The 17,133-nt window shown below is 43.2% G+C and overlaps 3 protein-coding genes across 23 annotated transcripts in view; 2 read left to right on the forward strand and 1 right to left on the reverse strand.

The window, feature by feature from the left end:
- LOC118508083 (protein Fe65 homolog) overlaps positions 1-5,161 on the forward strand; it is a 36,338-nt gene extending 31,177 nt beyond the window's left edge. For 11 of the 12 annotated variants that reach the window (XM_036047548.1, XM_036047551.1, XM_036047557.1 and 8 more), the window contains one exon: positions 31-1,692. The gene's annotated coding sequence lies outside the window, so the exon portion shown is untranslated. Of the gene's footprint in view, positions 1-30 lie in introns of all 12 variants that reach the window. The other variant, XM_036047550.1, reaches the window with a different exon arrangement.
- A 1,788-nt stretch (positions 5,162-6,949) lies between these two features.
- Positions 6,950-9,262, forward strand: LOC118503663 (hydroxyacid oxidase 1-like). The gene is made up of 2 exons (XM_036037189.1): positions 6,950-8,030; positions 8,096-9,262. Exons 1-2 carry the CDS (start codon positions 7,158-7,160, stop codon positions 8,912-8,914), a joined length of 1,692 nt encoding a protein of 563 aa, XP_035893082.1. The 5' UTR covers positions 6,950-7,157; the 3' UTR covers positions 8,915-9,262.
- Positions 9,263-11,860: 2,598 nt separating this feature from the next.
- On the reverse strand, positions 11,861-17,033 carry LOC118504880 (luc7-like protein 3). Of its 10 annotated transcripts, XR_004905360.1 has the most exons (9): positions 16,687-17,033; positions 16,245-16,610; positions 15,967-16,172; positions 15,734-15,871; positions 15,517-15,647; positions 15,173-15,441; positions 14,210-14,343; positions 13,981-14,118; positions 11,867-12,944 (listed from the first exon to the last, which is right to left on the reverse strand). XR_004905360.1 is itself a non-coding variant. In XM_036039936.1 (6 exons), the coding sequence occupies exons 1-6, from the start codon at positions 16,786-16,788 to the stop codon at positions 15,395-15,397; spliced, it is 990 nt and encodes a 329-aa protein (XP_035895829.1). In that variant the 5' UTR covers positions 16,789-17,033; the 3' UTR covers positions 11,861-15,394. The 10 variants fall into 10 exon arrangements, 1 of the variants encoding a protein (XP_035895829.1); XR_004905361.1 differs by having other exon boundaries at positions 11,861-14,343; positions 15,173-15,180; positions 15,278-15,441; XR_004905363.1 differs by lacking the exons at positions 13,981-14,118; positions 14,210-14,343 and having other exon boundaries at positions 15,173-15,180; positions 15,278-15,441.
- Between the last annotated feature and the right edge of the window lie 100 nt (positions 17,034-17,133).

Raw genomic sequence — 17,133 nt, forward strand, 5'->3', positions numbered from 1 at the left:
TATAATGTAAAATTCGTGCGCTTCTTGCAGGAAATCTGGCCACTTCCTCCAGAGAGGGAAGTTATTCCGCATCGGCATCTACAGTCGCCATTGATCAGCAAGAAAATATTTGAGCATCCCAACAGTCCGTAGCATTCGATGCTGCCAGTAGCCTGGCAAAAGATAAACCTAGCTAAATACAACAGCAACCAACATCGGAAGACTACTACTTCTACTACTACTACTACTACTACCACTACTTACGGCAAGGGTTCGCAAGGTGTGACGCTAGACGACAGCCAACCGATACCGGCAAACATAAGCCGGTATGATGCCAACCAAGCTGCTACCGATCTGGGCGAGGACGGTAGCGTGAAGCCGCTTGATGCCGTCATGGAAGAATCCTTAGGCAACTGTTCGGACGGTCAATAGAACTACAACTACTACTTTAACTACACAATGCAAAGCAAAAGCAACAGCCAGCACATAGGAGACGCAATGATAAAAAAAACCATTAACCATTCTAATATCCAACCATGCGTTCGCTTCGATGCGTGCTTGCAAGTAACGTTCGATATTGCTACCGTTTAGCCCTCGGCGCGCACTGTATTGATGGGAGTTTGGGGAAGCGTTTGGGAGACACACACACACACCTTAGTGCTCCTGTAGCGTAGATCGCCCTGTTTGTCGATCATATGAATCGATAGAAATTAAGCATAATTGGACACGATGTTTTTCCCTCCCAAAGGAAAGGGTGTGTTTGTGTGAGTGTATTATCATCTAGATCTCTTGTGCGTGCGATAATGTAGGCTGCTGTGCGGTCGTGCACGTCGTAAACAAGCGCGTATTTTTATGATTTGTTCACACTTTGAGTGGCTCACGATAGATCATCGATGTTGGAGTGTGGACGTGTGGTTTGTAATCTTATTAATCGTGTAACTCGAGCTGATGAACTATAAGGAGAGATGAGAAATGTGTTTAGGGTAAAAGGCCGATAGAAGGTAGATTTGCATCGTCTGGCTTCACAAGTGGCTGCAAGCTTGCACACATGCACACACGCGCGATGCTTATTGGTCAGCAGCTAATGAACAGCGTTAGTAGCGTAAGAAGGCATACGTTTTGACGATGGTGTAGGTTTTGTTTTACTTTGAAATCCCCATATCAAGTATAACTCCGTTCGGTATGTTACATATTTCCATTTCATCTTAGTTGATTAAGCCTCATTTTCAGGATTTTTGTTTTTAAATCAAACTCGCAACTAGTACGCTTAAAATTGGCCCTGTTAACGCTTATTCCTTTTTTCATTTCAATTTCATTCCAAACTCAATCACCTCTTGTACCTCAGTTAAATTTTTCATTCTTAATTTTCCCATCTTTCTTAGTTTTGGCGAGAAAAAAAGACACTCATTAGAATCAAGCATACTCCACATTAGGGAATTAAAACTGCCGTTCAATTTAAAGCTGTTTCCATCGGTCGGTGTATATATATACATTTGTACTACACGCTATATTTTTGTAAAGGATCAGTAGCAAACGGGGAAAGGAAAGTGTGCCCGGGATGAGGGAAAGAGGATATTATTTAACATTTCAATGAAGAAAAAAAAACCCTGAAACCCAGAAGTAGGACAAAAATGATAACCGAATATAGAATATTGCTGCAGTTGTCTGTGTGCTCCATGTTGAGTCCGTTTCTACAGCAAAAAAAAAACAAAACATGACGAAGAAGAAACGCTTGTGTAACGCCTTTTGCCTTGCGTGTACGTAAATCGATGATCCGTTGATTTTGTCCCTAGAAGAAACGTGATACGCTAAACCGCCTCTTTGGTAACGATAGAAGTGTAGCGGTGCTTACACGACGACGATGCACGGATAAGGAAGTTGACGAAAGATAGGTGACGATACTACGATAGATATATGAAAATTATTTTTGCTATGCTACCAGATTGATTACGTTCGCTTTAGGAACTATTCTAATTAAAGAAATGAGGAGGAAAAATTGCGATAGCATTTTGCAGCGCTAAGCAAAATCACAGGTAAACGGAAGGAACATGGCAAAGAAATTTATTGTATGCGAAAAAAAAAAACGGGAAGGAAAAGCATGGAAATCTGTTAAGGTGGAACGAACCCAAACACAACCAAAGGCTCGCGAAGTAGATATAGGGAAAAAATGTTATTTATAACAAGAAGCGTAAAATCCTACCCAGCATTGGTTTGTTTATGCCAGTCCATTGTCCTCATCTCCCTTTGTCTTTGCTAAACACATTCGTCCTTTAAATAACGTCCTCAACGGGGGACTTTGGTTGGCTCCTCCAGTACAAACCCTACCCACAGTATGGTGCTTCAATAGAACAGACGAATTTATTTCATTCTCTCCATATCTTCATATACATTTCAATGACCCAGCTGCGATTTACAGTGTTTGTCAGATAATAATGTAAAAACATCGGTCTTTTTTGTAGGCTCCTTAGATGAAATTGTTGACATGGGAACGGCTGCAGGTGACAGGCGAATCAATTACCGGTTAATGTGAAGTTATGAGATGATATTGCAATCGATGCCGACCTGTCAGCGCTTGGGTAAGTGAAGTGAAGGTTACAGTGATTCGCCAGCCTTTTGAAGCTGTTCCCATGGCAACTAGCTTTGCTAACCATTTCATCTAAGGAGCCTAAAAAAAGATCGATGCGTTTTCATTATCAACTGAAAACATTTGTGAATTGGCAGAAGAGATCACACGATTATGGTTTAATTTATTTAGAAAATTTCAACCTGTCCTTCGACATGTTAGCATTAGGAAAAGATTTTTGTTCACAGCTCCTTCCAATTGTACCACATTGCATGGACCAATTGCTCTAATAATATTCGATATACAGAGGAAAACGCCCCGTAAACTGTACACCGGAAACATGAATCAGGAATTTAAAGCTGAAGCAGTAAAAAGGCACACGGTTTGTCAGCTAGAGAAAGAAACAAAACTAAACAAACAAACAAACAAACCATAACCGAAAGAGAAGCTTTTCTTAGATATATTTCTTGCTATATTTTTGTTGAAGCTTACAAGTAGCGAACCAAAAAAAACTGGATTCGGTGCAGGTACAAAGCAACCGATACCAAAAATCATCTAACAACAAGCTGAATATGCTACCAAAGAGATATAACAAAAAACGAATGTTACAAACATGACGCATAAGCACATAATCGATACCTATAGGGTTAAAACCGGCTTGATGAAGCTTTGCAAGAAACAATCGTGTATTACACACACACACATAATACAACAAACACACAAAACGAATGTGCGGAGGGAGTATAAACCAAAACCAAACCAAACCAACAAGAACAACAGAGAGATGCTAAATATCGTGTAACGTTTTGCAGATTTGAACTTTTTGTACGACTAGTTGTATCGAGTTTGTAGAAGCGAGACGAATGGTTTAGTTGAAAGCGTGTTAGCCGACAGAGTATCTTAATCCACCGTTTTTTTGTCAAACAGGGAACCAAATTTCCGTTTTGCCGTCGTATGATTTGAACAATAAATGGCTTGAAACAACTAAATTCAACAGTATACTACCACCGTACAAGCTTATTTACCCGTTGGCTTTACATTTGAGTTTGAGTAAGAGTTCACTCTAGAGAAAGTAATTTTTGCAGGATGAACGATACTTGTTTACCTATTTTGTGTTTCTTTTAACACTAGAAAATGGCTTTATTGCTGTCGGACATAATACCTTCCCTACTGCAAACCGCTGCCTATCGTATGTATGCATTAAAATAGGCAAACGGTAAAATGCAACTAATAGTGCAGCGAGACGGACCTTCCTCACAATGCAAACCTGAACAAATAGATCAGAGAATAAGTTCCAGCAGGAAGATGTAAACGAGCGGAGAAGCGACTGTTCCTACCTTAATAAGCGAATATGAAGCACCTCTGAGCATAAGACAGTAGACGATACGAACCATCCCAAATTGGTAAATCAACAACCGATCGCGTCAATTTCTCTTATTTCTAGCTCCGCGAACGAAGTTGCAAATTGAATCAGCTTTAGCCTCAACGCCACCAAAACACCCGATGATAAAGCGTCTTTAAACAGAATCACAAACAAACACTATTCAATTGTGCTCGCAAAAACAGGATACTTACTGGCTTCAAGTTGCAGCCAAAACGCTTTACATTCGTACGAAGAAAAAAGGATGAACACACACAAACATGAAGTATGCTACCAGAAGAGCAGGGCTAGGCTAGTGAAAGCAGGGCTAGGCTAGCTCGGGCTATGCTAGTGGAAGCGCATGGAAGCGTTGTAATGAAATAATATTCATATAAACCTATAAAACCAACACACAACGTCACTTAAAGAAAGCGAACAGAACAAAATATAACAATATCAACCAAAACAAGGCAACAGCTAAACAAATCCTACAAAAAATCAAGCCGGAAAAACTTATGCACCAAACAATGGGAGAACACTAGCAACACGTGACGAAAAGCGGAGAATCAGATTAAATTATTAAACACACCAAAACATTAACTTTTAGTAGGGATATGAACAACACACCGTCCTTCTATGCACGTGTGTTTGCCGAAACAGAAAACAGATTCGTTTAATCCGTGCCCTTGTACACTTGAAACGAGGGTAAAAACAATCAATTCAATTTTGTTAAGGTGGCTGTAAGTAGTGTGCACTCGTTTCACTGTATGATTAAGCAATGGAGCGTAAAACTGGACGCACGTCTTATGGTCTTGAACTTGACCACGCGGCGTTGTTGCCGCTCCGCGCGGTTGGTTGGTACGAATAAAACGTAACGAATGGGCATCAACCGAACCGAAAGCTTTTCCAACATAACATAACATATTTTGCATACAGCTACACAGCTTGTGGTGGGTAATATTGTAAGCGACGGCACAAGAAAGCATGCAATCTGCTAGTAGCTAAGCTGAGCGACATTTCATTGGACAGATAGAGCAAACAGTAGCGGAAGGGGGAGGAACATGCAAAATTTCGCTGAGAATTGAATAAATAAAAAAAAAGTTAGAGATGGAGATGCATGCAAGTGAAAAGCTCTGGAAGGCGAAAGGCTTCGAACCGGACGAACAGAACAGAACAATGACTGCATCGCTTTTGATTATAATGTAAAGTTGTATAAACAAAAAAAGGAAACAAATATACACACGTATAAATATATATATGAAAAAGAAACTTAAACACTTCATCTTTTGCTGGTATTCTGTAAGCAAACGATCGAGGGACAAGATGATTAAATGTGTGACAATGGAGCCTTCAATGCTACTAACGATCTGGCTACGCACTTCAATACAAAAGTGTGTTGGGAGCCTGGTCGATGGAAGTACCAAGTTTGCGCGTTGAGACATTCACAAAGCCACGTGAGTGTCCCCGGATAAAGTAACTTCTAACCAGATAGACCACGTGTGGATTAGGCGCCGAAGACAGTCGAGCTTGTTGAACGTCAGAACGTTTCGAGTAGTATCACTATTTGGTTGGCTTAGTGATGCGCTGCAGAATCCATCTCTACCATCTCTTCATTGATTTTAAAGCCGCATAGCCAGGGCAAAACTGTTCGACGCAATGACCTCTTTTGGAATCCCGACCAAGCTAACCAGGCTTGTAAGAATGACAATGGCCAACATCACATGCCAGGTGAAAGTGGATGGAAAACTCTCAGGACCCTTTGCTACCATAAAGGGAGATACCAGCCAGGGAGATGGGCTTGCCTGTCTCCTTTTCAGTCTGGCGCATTCGCGACTCGGATCTTCGTGGACCATCTTCTATAAGTCAATCCAGATCCTGGCATACGCTGATGACATAGACATCATTGGTTTGAGGCTCTCCTTTGAAGCAGTGATGAACAGATAGGTGACTGCACCTTCGAAGTCGTCCAAAACTTCACCTATCTGGGGTCAAAAGTCAGCACCGACAACAAAATTGGTGTTGAGTTACGCGAGTTAACACATCTATGAACAATTCGATCGATTATTAAAAAAAAAACAACTAGTGACCCAGTAATTCCTGCGACGTCAGCTTAAGCTTCGCACCGAACCTGCACCAAGCACCGTTTGCATCGAATGACTTATCAACCGAGACGCTGAGTCAGCACCACCTCGATTTCCCGTTCCAATCCTATAACCTATTCCAATCCACCCAATCCACATACATGTAGCATTAGTTCAAATAAAGCACTCCTAATTTGACCAGCACAGAAACCAGACCTATTTTTCGCGTCTACGTTCATCCGAATCTAATATTTTTTAACTCACGTAAAGGTGCTGGCTGCCAACCGGTCTCAAACTACAGCCTGTGGAAACTTCTCCACTCACAAAACCTGGCGCGACGAACGATGCTGGGACTGTACAGATCATTTGTAGTCCCAGTGCTCGCAGACTGGTCATGTCATAAAAATGGCTCCGGACGACCCTGTGCGTAAAATCCTTTTAGACCGTTCGCATGGACAGAGGAGACGCGCAATTCTCAAATTGGGATGGAATGATCGTGGTCATGCTTCCACCAGAACAGCTGCTATAATGGGTTGATAGATTCATAGGCGGCGCTAGACCGTGAGCGGTATCGAGAATATTTTGAGCAAGGCAGGGCAAGCCCCGGGAATCGGTCTAAAAGCATATAAGTAAAATATTGCCACCCCTTGCCAGGGGGATTTTTCTCCAATTAGCTTAAATCCTTGGCCAGATGATAAGCTGCTTAGCTTGTGATGATCAATTCAGGATGAAATGCTGCTCCTTACCATTGTCAACAACACGATGTCTAAAGGACCTCTGGTGACCGGAATTTGTCTCCGTTAAGATGATTTCGTATATTAGTTCAGAAGTTAGAAGATGTTGTAAAACTTTACCTAGTAATTTTCGCCTGTCGCCAGGATGGTCATCAAAATGCAAAATCATGAACAGCAAGGCAGCCTGCTACCTGCGCACTAGAAACACGTACTTGTTACGGTGTTTCGTAGACTCCCACCATTGTCCGCATTTCAATCGGGTCCGTTTAGAATAAGCAACTAGCCGCGAAAACCAGCGCCAGCTTGCACGCGCTTGCAGTGTGCAGACGACCATCAAGAAGTGAGCAGTGCAGGCAGTGCAGAACCCGCAACGGCAATTTAGTGTTGTGTTGCTGTACTACCATTACCAGTGGAGACGGTGCATTTCAGTTCTCGTACGGATGCTGTTGGATCAGTTCTTTCGAACCAAGCGGTCACCGGCACTCACCGAAAGTTTGCGCTGCGGATTAGCTTCGGTCGCCGACTATGAGCGACGCATGTGCGAAACGGCCGACAGCTCTGTCGTCGACTACTGTCGAGGCGGAGCAGCCAGTGAACGGACCGTCACACACAACCGTGCCGCCTTTGACCGGTTGATTATACGACCACGGTGTCTGCAACGTATCGGAGGGAGCCGTTCGCTGGAAGTGACATCCTTCGGTATCAGCTACCGTATGCCGATCGGCATTGCTCCCGTTGCGCTGCAATGTCTCGCACATCCCGAGGGTGAAAAGGCAATGGCACGGGCGGCCCGCACCTTCGGCGTTCCGTTTGTGCTGAGCGTACTGTCGAGCGTATCGATCGAAGAGCTAGCGGAAGCGGTACCGCGTGCCCCAAAATGGTTCCAGTTGTACATCTTCAAAGATCGCGAACTGACCGAATGTTTGGTTCGTCGCGCGGAGAAAGCACGGTTCCGGGCGCTAGTCGTCTGTGTGGACACTCCGGCACCGGGGCTAAGTCGAACGGAACGGCGGAACCCCTTAACGCTGCCAGCGAAGGTAACGTGCGCCAACTTCGTACCGAATGGCAACGGTGCGAGCGGAAGCGGCAAGGCTAAGTCATGCTCGGCTAGCGTTCTGGATTACGTGCGCAGCCAGCTTGATCCTAGCCTCGGTTGGGACGCCATACGATGGTTAATGAGCATCACGTCGCTGCCGGTCATTGTGAAGGGCATTCTTAACCGGGCCGATGCGCTCATTGCCGCCGATGTTGGCGTGCATGGACTGATCGTGTCGAATAGTGGAGGTCGCCAGCTTGACTATGCACCTGCTGCGGTAAATATAGCCACCGACCGTTGAATAAAAACTGGAATAGTAAGCTCTATTACATCTCGTTGCAGATTGAGGTCCTGCCGGAGATAGTGAATGCCGTTGGTAGCCGCGTCGAGGTTATGCTGGACAGTGGAGTCTCCCAAGGTACGGATGCCTTCAAAGCTCTGGCAATTGGAGCGCGCATGGTATTTGTCGGCCGTGCTGCCGTCTATGGACTGGCAGTAAACGGTCAGCGAGGCGTCGAGGAGGTTCTGGACATTCTTAAAACCGAGCTCGAATCTACGATGCTCAATGCGGGTTGTGGCACATTGGCCGACCTCACGCCACAGCACGTGTGTCACGAGGTACAGCTGTACCACCCTTCTCCGGTACCAGACCAGTTGCGAAGATCTTGGCGTGGAGAAAGCTTTCGTAGCGATCGTTATCGAACACGTGACAGACAAAGTACCACGGAAACGTTCGACGAAGAACTCGTGCAGGATGCAGGGCGCGATAGTGTCGAGTGCGTTGCAACACGGGCGGAAAATGTACCTGAACGCGTTACGTTTCAGCAGCGTAGTGTTGATACACCGATCAACGACGGACCGGCCGGCTGTCCGGATGCAAAGCATTTTTTGACGAAAGTAACACCCACGGCAGTGGCACCTCCGCCGTATCGGAATGTTCCACTGCAGCTTAGCGTTCCGCGGGGAATATTCCGTTCGAACACGAACAATTTATCTAAATGTAACGGGAATGCCATCGCAACGGGGTGTCCTTCGGAAGGGAATGTAAAAACGGTTCGAACCGTCATCAACAGAAAGGATTTCTCGTCCAGACGTGTAAAATCACACTCGATGCATAACTTAACCGGCGTAGAGAGTGGCGATCGAAATTGTAGCAATTGATCGTTCTGCTTGTATTACATGGAAGAGTTGTTCGCGATGCATTAAGCAAGTAGATAAACAAACATGCAAAATAATAAAAATTTTACATTGTTCCACTACGGACGACGAAATCTTTTGGAGGCCTCTTTGACCGAAAATAAATAGCTTCGATAAACCTCCAGTGCGCGGGCTGAGCGGCCACGGAGGCCCTGTGTTTTCGAAATGGGCCCAAACTCACAATGATCTTCCTTCCGATTAACAGATTAAATATAGTAAGGACCTCATCAACATTCATTCCACTTTGGGCCTCCAAGCTGCTAGAACCACCACTGTGCGATCCTGGCAAACATAGCAGTTAGTCACGAAAAAGGACAAATCGCTCGCAGATTAGAATAGAAGAACAATTATTTGCCCATCCTTTCAAATTTTCCCATTCATTGTAAAACAAAAACAGGCGTTTAAAAAAATATTGATAAAAGTTCAACAATATTTGGGAAACGATAAAAAAAAACTAGAATCGAAAAAAAATTAAGAACCAAGAACCAAAAACGTGGGTAAGAAAATATTTGGAAAAAGTCAAACAATCGTGCGAAAAAATAAATATATAAATAAATGAATAAATAAACAAAAATACAAAAAATACATAAATAAATAGTTAAATAAATAAAATCAATTATTTACAAGAGGTAATTTCAGCTGCGAAAAATGAGCGCCCGTGAATGGGGGGATCGTTATTCAGATTTTAGACGAAAAAATTCTAGCGGACGTGTATGTTATTATTAGCTACTTACTTGGTCTTGGCCTGCTGCAACAATCTTCGATACCGCTCACGGTCCAGCACCGTCGTTTGCCTCTTCTCAGATTGGGCCTACCACGCCTTCTCTGTCGGTGAGGACGGCCTAAAAGGACAGGACTGATTCGTCCGGTGTCAGTTTCATAACATGATCAGCCCATCTGGCGAGCCTGGCGAGTCTAATTCCCTGCACGATGGTGAGGTCCATTGTCCTTGAATGGAATTCTCGAACGCACCCAAGAAGGTTTCGTCAGTTTTGGACTGATAACTCAACATCAATGTTGTTGTCGGTGCTGACTTTCGACCCCAGAAGGATGGACGACTTCAAAAGTACGGCCACCTATCTGTACATCATTTGTGCATCATCATCAACGATCATCAACGATTGTTAGCAGGGCCGCTGATGATGCCACCAAGATTTTGGTTTCGCCACGTTAATGTTTAACCCGAGGTTTAGTGCTGCTCGTTCGATCCTTTGGCTAGCTTCTGCTACATACGAGAGCCTCAAACCAATGATGTCTATGTCATCAGCGTGCGCCAGGATCTAGATTAACTTATACAAGATGGTCCCCATGGTTTCCAACCTCTCAGTAATAGATGGCCTTCTCTAGCGCCAGATTGAAGAGAAGATAGGTTAACCAACCCCCTTGGTGGTAGAGTTTTCCATCCAAGAATGACATATTCTTACAAGCCTGGTAAGCTTGGCCGGGATTCCAAAAGAGCATATTGCGTCGTATAGTTCAAAGAAGGTTTTTTGACCCAGTATTGACAATCACAGAATCGCTATCTTCGCATGTCTTGCGTGACTGCTGTATGATCATGTCACAATTGTGCACTAACTTATTAAACACTCCAGCTTCCGGTGGGCTGGTCGGTCATGTTATGAGAGCAGCACGATCCACAGCCTGTAAAATCTGGCCTCCAGAATTCCTCCAACAATCAAAAGACGATGCTCAACCATGTGCGATGTAAATGACTTTGGTAGCAGACCGAGAACGCAAAGCGATCGCAGCGTCGGGCAATGTACTAATTAGCACATCGCGTTACGCGCCTGTTCCTTCCTTAATCGTGCGGACGGCTTCAACTACTCTAGCAGAATTTCCGCTTTGTACAATACTAGAATTAGTTAAGTATTTGTTTGATCGTACACTGCGATGGATCGAAACCGTTTCCCCTTTGCTGCTCCAATAGAGAACATTCCACAAAGTGATCTTCTACCACTGGTGATAGGACCACTCTCCATCACAAATGCAGTCCTTCAGCAACACCCGTCGGCGTATCTAACGGCAGCAAAGGTGGCTGATCGGTTTAGAATTCCATATCTCCATACTGTAAGATCACCTCTATCGGTAAACGCATTCGATGGAGACGAGTTTGATTCAACGATGGTGCGGTGGCTTCAAGTTTTCCCGTTTGTAGACGAATCAGCTCTACGTGCTTTGGTGAAACGAGCAGAATCGTGTGGTTTTAGTGCTTTCGTACTGTCCTTCATCGATCCGTTCGACTCCGTAGCGAGCATATTTGATGACCACCGAAACGTTTATCGCAATTTTGAATCGGCGCCTTTAGATTTAGGTGGTTTACGATCATCAAACGTAAAATCGTTGTTAGAGCAGAAACAGTTTGTACCTAGCACTATTCAAGCTGTTCGTAGTTTTACTGAAAAGGCAATCATCGCTCACATACCGATCACTCAGAGAAAGCTCATTTTCGAAGCTATGCGTGAAGATGTTGATGCCGTTTGTGTAGTCATTGATGAATATATGCCTTTTGCGAGTTTTGTAAGTTACATGCAGTGAAGCAGCAGCTACTGGAATACTGTACAATAATTAAAATGTTTCCCTATTTCTCTCTCTCTCTCTCTCTCTCTCTCTCTCTCTCTCGACAACAGATTGATGCCATTCAGGCGATACAGCGCTCTGCTGCGAAGAAAATTCCTATATACGCGGACGGAAGTAGTTTTACCGAGGAGGAAGTTGTTAGGCTCATCGCACACGGTGTGGAGCGCGTTATGATTGATCAACCGGTCGTGTGGGGCTTGACGATCGATGGGTTTGAAGGAATAGCGAATGTAGTTAACATCTATAAAACTAACCTTTTCAATGCACGATGCAAGGGACTATTTTCGGATATATTCAGCCGCGCTGGTACGTAACATCTCTGCACACCATCCATTTTCATGTAATCAATTTTTATTCGTTTGAAAGCGAATCTTGAAGAGAAGATAATATATGTAATATATGTTATAATTAAAGTAGAACTCCTTTCGCGCTACTCGCTGCCCTTTGAATGCTTGCATCAATAAAATTACCAATTCCATCACACATTTCCATTTTGCAAAATCTCATCTCATAACACGATTATTGAAACGGGTTTTGCACAGCGTTCCATCTAGAGCTCAGTGCGGGGGTTTGGTTTCCCTTGTTTTACTTGCTTCAATCGTCTTCCAACACAGTGGAGGCTTTCTAATATCAGTGTTTACAATATGCCCGTTTGATTCAACTGTTGCACTACTAAACGATCAATTACTTCACTGTCAAATGTAAATGGAGTATGAGAAAAATGGGGGGGGGGGGGGGGGGATTTTCTGTGCGCTCAACACAACACGCAAAAAATTAATAATTCAGCGCCGTACATACATGCGAGAGGTATGCATGATAGAACTTAAATGTCGATATTGTTAATAAATACTTTTATTATTATTTTCCCCTTTCATTGCAATAGTAAAACGAAGCTAATAAAAAGAGTTCTTTAATTCTTTGAGACAATACCATAACAATTATGTTAATGAAAAAATTGCCCACAAGCAATACAGCTTTAAAGAGCAAAACCAATGATACCATTAAGCATGATATATGCTTGCAACAAAGTTATCCCGTTCAATCTGCAATTTGCAGCCCAGAAGCCAAGAATATCTTGAGCCTGCGACCACAATATGTCTACCTTTCTTCAATGGCGGTTTTTGTTGTTTTGTTCTCGTCCTAAGCATGATTTCTCTTACCTCAACAACCATTATTGCTTGCGACACTGCGCGTAAGTCGATTGGCCGCACGGTACGCTTCTTGCCAATGTCCTAAATATTCGAAATAATTAATAATGTCACGCTACCTGCTGGCTGTATCGATGGAAACGAATCACACCGCGTGTGCCCGGGGGATGTGTGTCCAGTAAACGCCGGTAAAAAATAATCTCATGTTTAAGTTAGGTACGCAGTAGTGACCGTATCCGGGGATTTGCGCTAGACGACGTGCGATCCAACTGTAAATACAGCAAAAGAAAGAAAAACACCGGGAGGGGTACGAATAAGTAAAAATAAAAATTATAAAAAAACAAAATCATTCTTACACATTGGCTTTCAAGGGGTGAAATACATAATGCTTAATTTAATTCAATGATTGATTAATGACGAACTTTCTAATACACATTCGTTTGATAGTCAGTACACAACGGAACAAGATGTGATTTATCTTTAAGTGTTGCATACCCAGTTAGGTAGCTTTTTTTTACTAACAAGTTAATAGAGTAGGAGATGTAGTAAAAAGTTTGTCATATCCATAAAGTAAAAGAAGAACAAAAAAAGGTCTGTAGAATAAGTTGCAAAATTTAACATGATAGATACTGAAAATATGAAAGTAAATATATTTATTGTACAAACTATGTGGGATAAATACCTCGATACATATCAATTTTTCAAATTGGATACAAAATTGGCGAACTGTGAGAGGCGGCTCTATCGCAAACACGAGCTAAACATGAGCAGCTGTGTTGTGTTTGGGCCACCCCTGAGAGAAGAAGTATGGCGGGCATGGACAGTGCTTGCTGATTCTGTCGACGTTAGGATGCCAGCAGCAGAGACGAGATGGTGTAACTGATCGGTCTAAACATTGTAACGATTCCCAAATTGGTTGGCAAAGCGCGATGTGTTTTTTTAAATGCACTACTGCAGTCAAAGAAGAGGTTCTGACACGCACTCCCCCCCTTACAACTTGCTGGACATTAGTAAGTCAGGGATTTAAACGGGATGCCAAGAGAGAGAGAGAGAGACAGAGAGAAAGAGAGGGGGGGGGGGAGGATCGTAACAAAACAAAACCACCATTCATCATTACCCATTACACTCTTAACTAATTCATCGAAAGTCTTTCGTTCTGGAATACAACAGTTATACATGAGGAAGTACAGCATATACAGTCAATCCAATTACCTTCAACAGTTATGCCGGCAGGAAGATTCTACTGATAGCGCACAAATCGGTGGACAGTACGACAACTAGAACTGCGTTAGAGTTAAAAATTACCTCGATCAATTTTGCTTCCGTCCACCAAACATGGTGCAGAGCCGTTGCGTGCCGTGGCGGGCTACAACACACAACGTTCATAATGCAACCGGATATGGACTGAGACTGAGAGTTTCGCTTTCTGATACGGCGCTTGTCCTGCGTAACGAAGAAGCATAAAGGGGATGTGTACATTCGTGGCTTCCCTTGAAACGTCTTTAGCGTTCAGCGGAAACTAGGCATCAATTACCTCGTCCATGAGTCATGACTCCTGCCGTCAGGTGTCCTATTATCAAGATCATTCATTCAAACTGCAAATAACGATACACAGCTGGCTATTCTAGCGAGCGCTCTTGCCGATATCATAAATGCCTCGATGTTTTACTATTTGAGTTTAAGCAAAAGAAGAACATTATAAGAGTGAATCGTGCGTGTAAAATTATCTTCGGAGGTTCAGTAAAGTAGCTAGTAGTACCTTATTAGCCGAACGTACCGAACGATGCCACAATCGCAATAACGAACGTTCTACAAGCATTATTAGCAGCACTTACCCGTGACTAGCATTCTGTTACTCATACGTGCGCAAAATGAACGTCTTACGGAAAATACCGTACAACGACCATCTTACCCGTTTATCATTAACCACCGCCTTGAGGCAACCAATTGGAGGCTCAAAACTAATCATTGTGGACTTGCACAGTATCCTTGCCAAGTGTTTTTTCAAGGATGATTCAACAGCAAATGAAACATATACAACAGCGGACACATTTTCATGGGTTTTAGCTTCGGTCCTTCGGTTGCTTTCGACAAAAGAAAAAAGGTTTCAGAGAAAATATTGCACACGCTTGCTTTACAAAATGCGCATTTGTAGAGAAGGATTCATAACAGTGAGATAAACCGGGCTTCTTGTGTGGATTGTCGTTCGTATGTGATTTTTTTTTTAAATGAACAATAATGCTAAACGCTGGCAGAATTATTAACAAACGTAATTTAAAAACTGCACACTACATAAACAGTTCGATCTTGAGAGTACTTAGTATATAGATAAATACCTAGAATATAACGGAACGCTACTAACATTAGCGCTATCTCGACGTAATCTTGTCGAGCCGTAGCACTTTCACACACACACACAACACGCAATGCGCAATGTAGAAAAAATAAATAAATAAAACATTAATAATTTCATGATACAGTTGGAACGAATGCTTACCTTACGGGCTAGAAGATTTTGTTACGATTGTTTAGATATCGTTTATGATTGGGCTTATTAGGACGTGTGTTTGTTTTTAAATATTTCTATTCTTAGTAGAGATACCTCATATGAAGGAAAACGATTCTGAACGAAGAATTTCACATCCGACTGCACTGCTTCTACACGCTGCTGGTGCAAAATCACTTATGGTAGCTCCAGCTGAATAAGGTGGGCCTTTTTTTAGTAGCTACGACTGCGACTACGATCACGATCCCGCTCGTTACGATCTGTGGGATGGCAAGTCAAAATGGTAAATCTCGCAGCAATGATAACATTGATTCGCTTTTTTTTTTAACTCTTACCGCGTCTGCTATGACGATCCCGCTGTCGATTATCATAGCGATCAGACCGATCCTTATAATCTCTATGATCTCGCCGATAGCGGTTACGATCTCTGTCTTCTCGCTTGTTATTGTAGCGATCGTCCCGTTCGCTGCAGAATGAAGGATGAAAAAGATGGGGAAAACAACAACATTAGGCCACACGTTAGGTCAAACGCTATTTCTCCATAACTCATACCGTGACTTGTGTTCCTCGCGCTTTGTGTTGTCTCGCCTGCGACGGTCATCGTCTTTAGAACGGCGCTCTTCAAGATTGATGGTATTTTTCCTTCTTGCCTCATACATTTCATCGACCGCTTTACGCAATTTGGAATACCTGTGTGATCATGAAAGCCGTTAAGTTACTAACTGATGGCAGTTTTTGGTCAAGAAAAGCTATTCGACAGAAATTACACTATACACTATACATACCCTAGATGCTGTTTACCCGTTAGATGGTCATCAATCCTTTGCTGTGCATCGCCAACGATGAGAAAAGCTCCACACACTTCACACACTTCCATCTGTTTCTCCTGGGAGGCTGCAATTTCCGCCGTCACGGACCATCCATTTGATTCGTGTTGTTTGATAAGGGCCTCTTTCTCCTCCTTCAGTTGATCACATTGTTCCATCAAACCCTGTCCGAGGGGATACATCGGGAAAGGAACGGTACAGTGTGTTCATTTAACTATTTTCTGTACTACTCCTACCTGCGCTTGCTCGACGTCTCCCCGTGTGCCGGCTTCTTCCGCATCTCGCACCAGCTTATTGATCCGTTCGGTTAGGACACTGATTTGCTCCTGGTGCTTCGGTGCGGGTCGTCCACCTTCCGTTTTGCTGTTCATAAGAAGAAGTCTTTGCTTACCTTTCACAATCTTACGGTCCACCTCATTGATCATGTTGGTGCAAAACCTCAAAAAGTCCTCTTCATACTGGGTTTTCTTGCGACAAGGTTTTGCCTCGTCAAACAACCGTTTTGCTTCGTCGTCGTGCAGTTTGGTGCATTGGCCCAAATCGGCACGGGTATTTACAAATAGATCGTGGGGACAAAACTTCACCAAAAAGTAGGGACAAAACTGAAAAACGCACACACAGAAAGGATCGTGGATGAGAGGATGCCAAGCTTTGTTTTGTACTTTGTTTACTGTATACCTCTTCATCGGTCCACGAAACTTCTTTCGCCGATGCAGAAGGATCCAGATTACGGTTCCTTCCCATCAGCTCGTCGAGTAATTGCCGAGCAACATCGACCATGTTGAATCGCAGCGATGATAACACACGGACTGGCACTGGCACAATCACTAACAAATGATGGCTTTTCTTCCGTTCAGTAGAAAATGGTCCTTCACTACCGCGTCGGCCGCTTGGCTAAGGTTCTACATACGCGTTTAATTGGGGCAGCTTTCGGTGCGAAACGGTGAAGAAAATTATGCGAGTCGCAAAGGATGCATTAATTTTATTCCCATGAAAAGAACTATTTTGACAGGCAATGACAAATGTCATTGAAGAATGCCAGAGGAGCAGTGTTGCCAATTGGATAATTTTTTGTATTCTATTATTTGTTTATATAATTCCGTATCTAGGGATGTAAAATAGCAA

This window comes from Anopheles stephensi, chromosome 2, assembly GCF_013141755.1.
Source record: "Anopheles stephensi strain Indian chromosome 2, UCI_ANSTEP_V1.0, whole genome shotgun sequence".
NCBI classification, from domain to species: domain Eukaryota; kingdom Metazoa; phylum Arthropoda; class Insecta; order Diptera; family Culicidae; genus Anopheles; species Anopheles stephensi.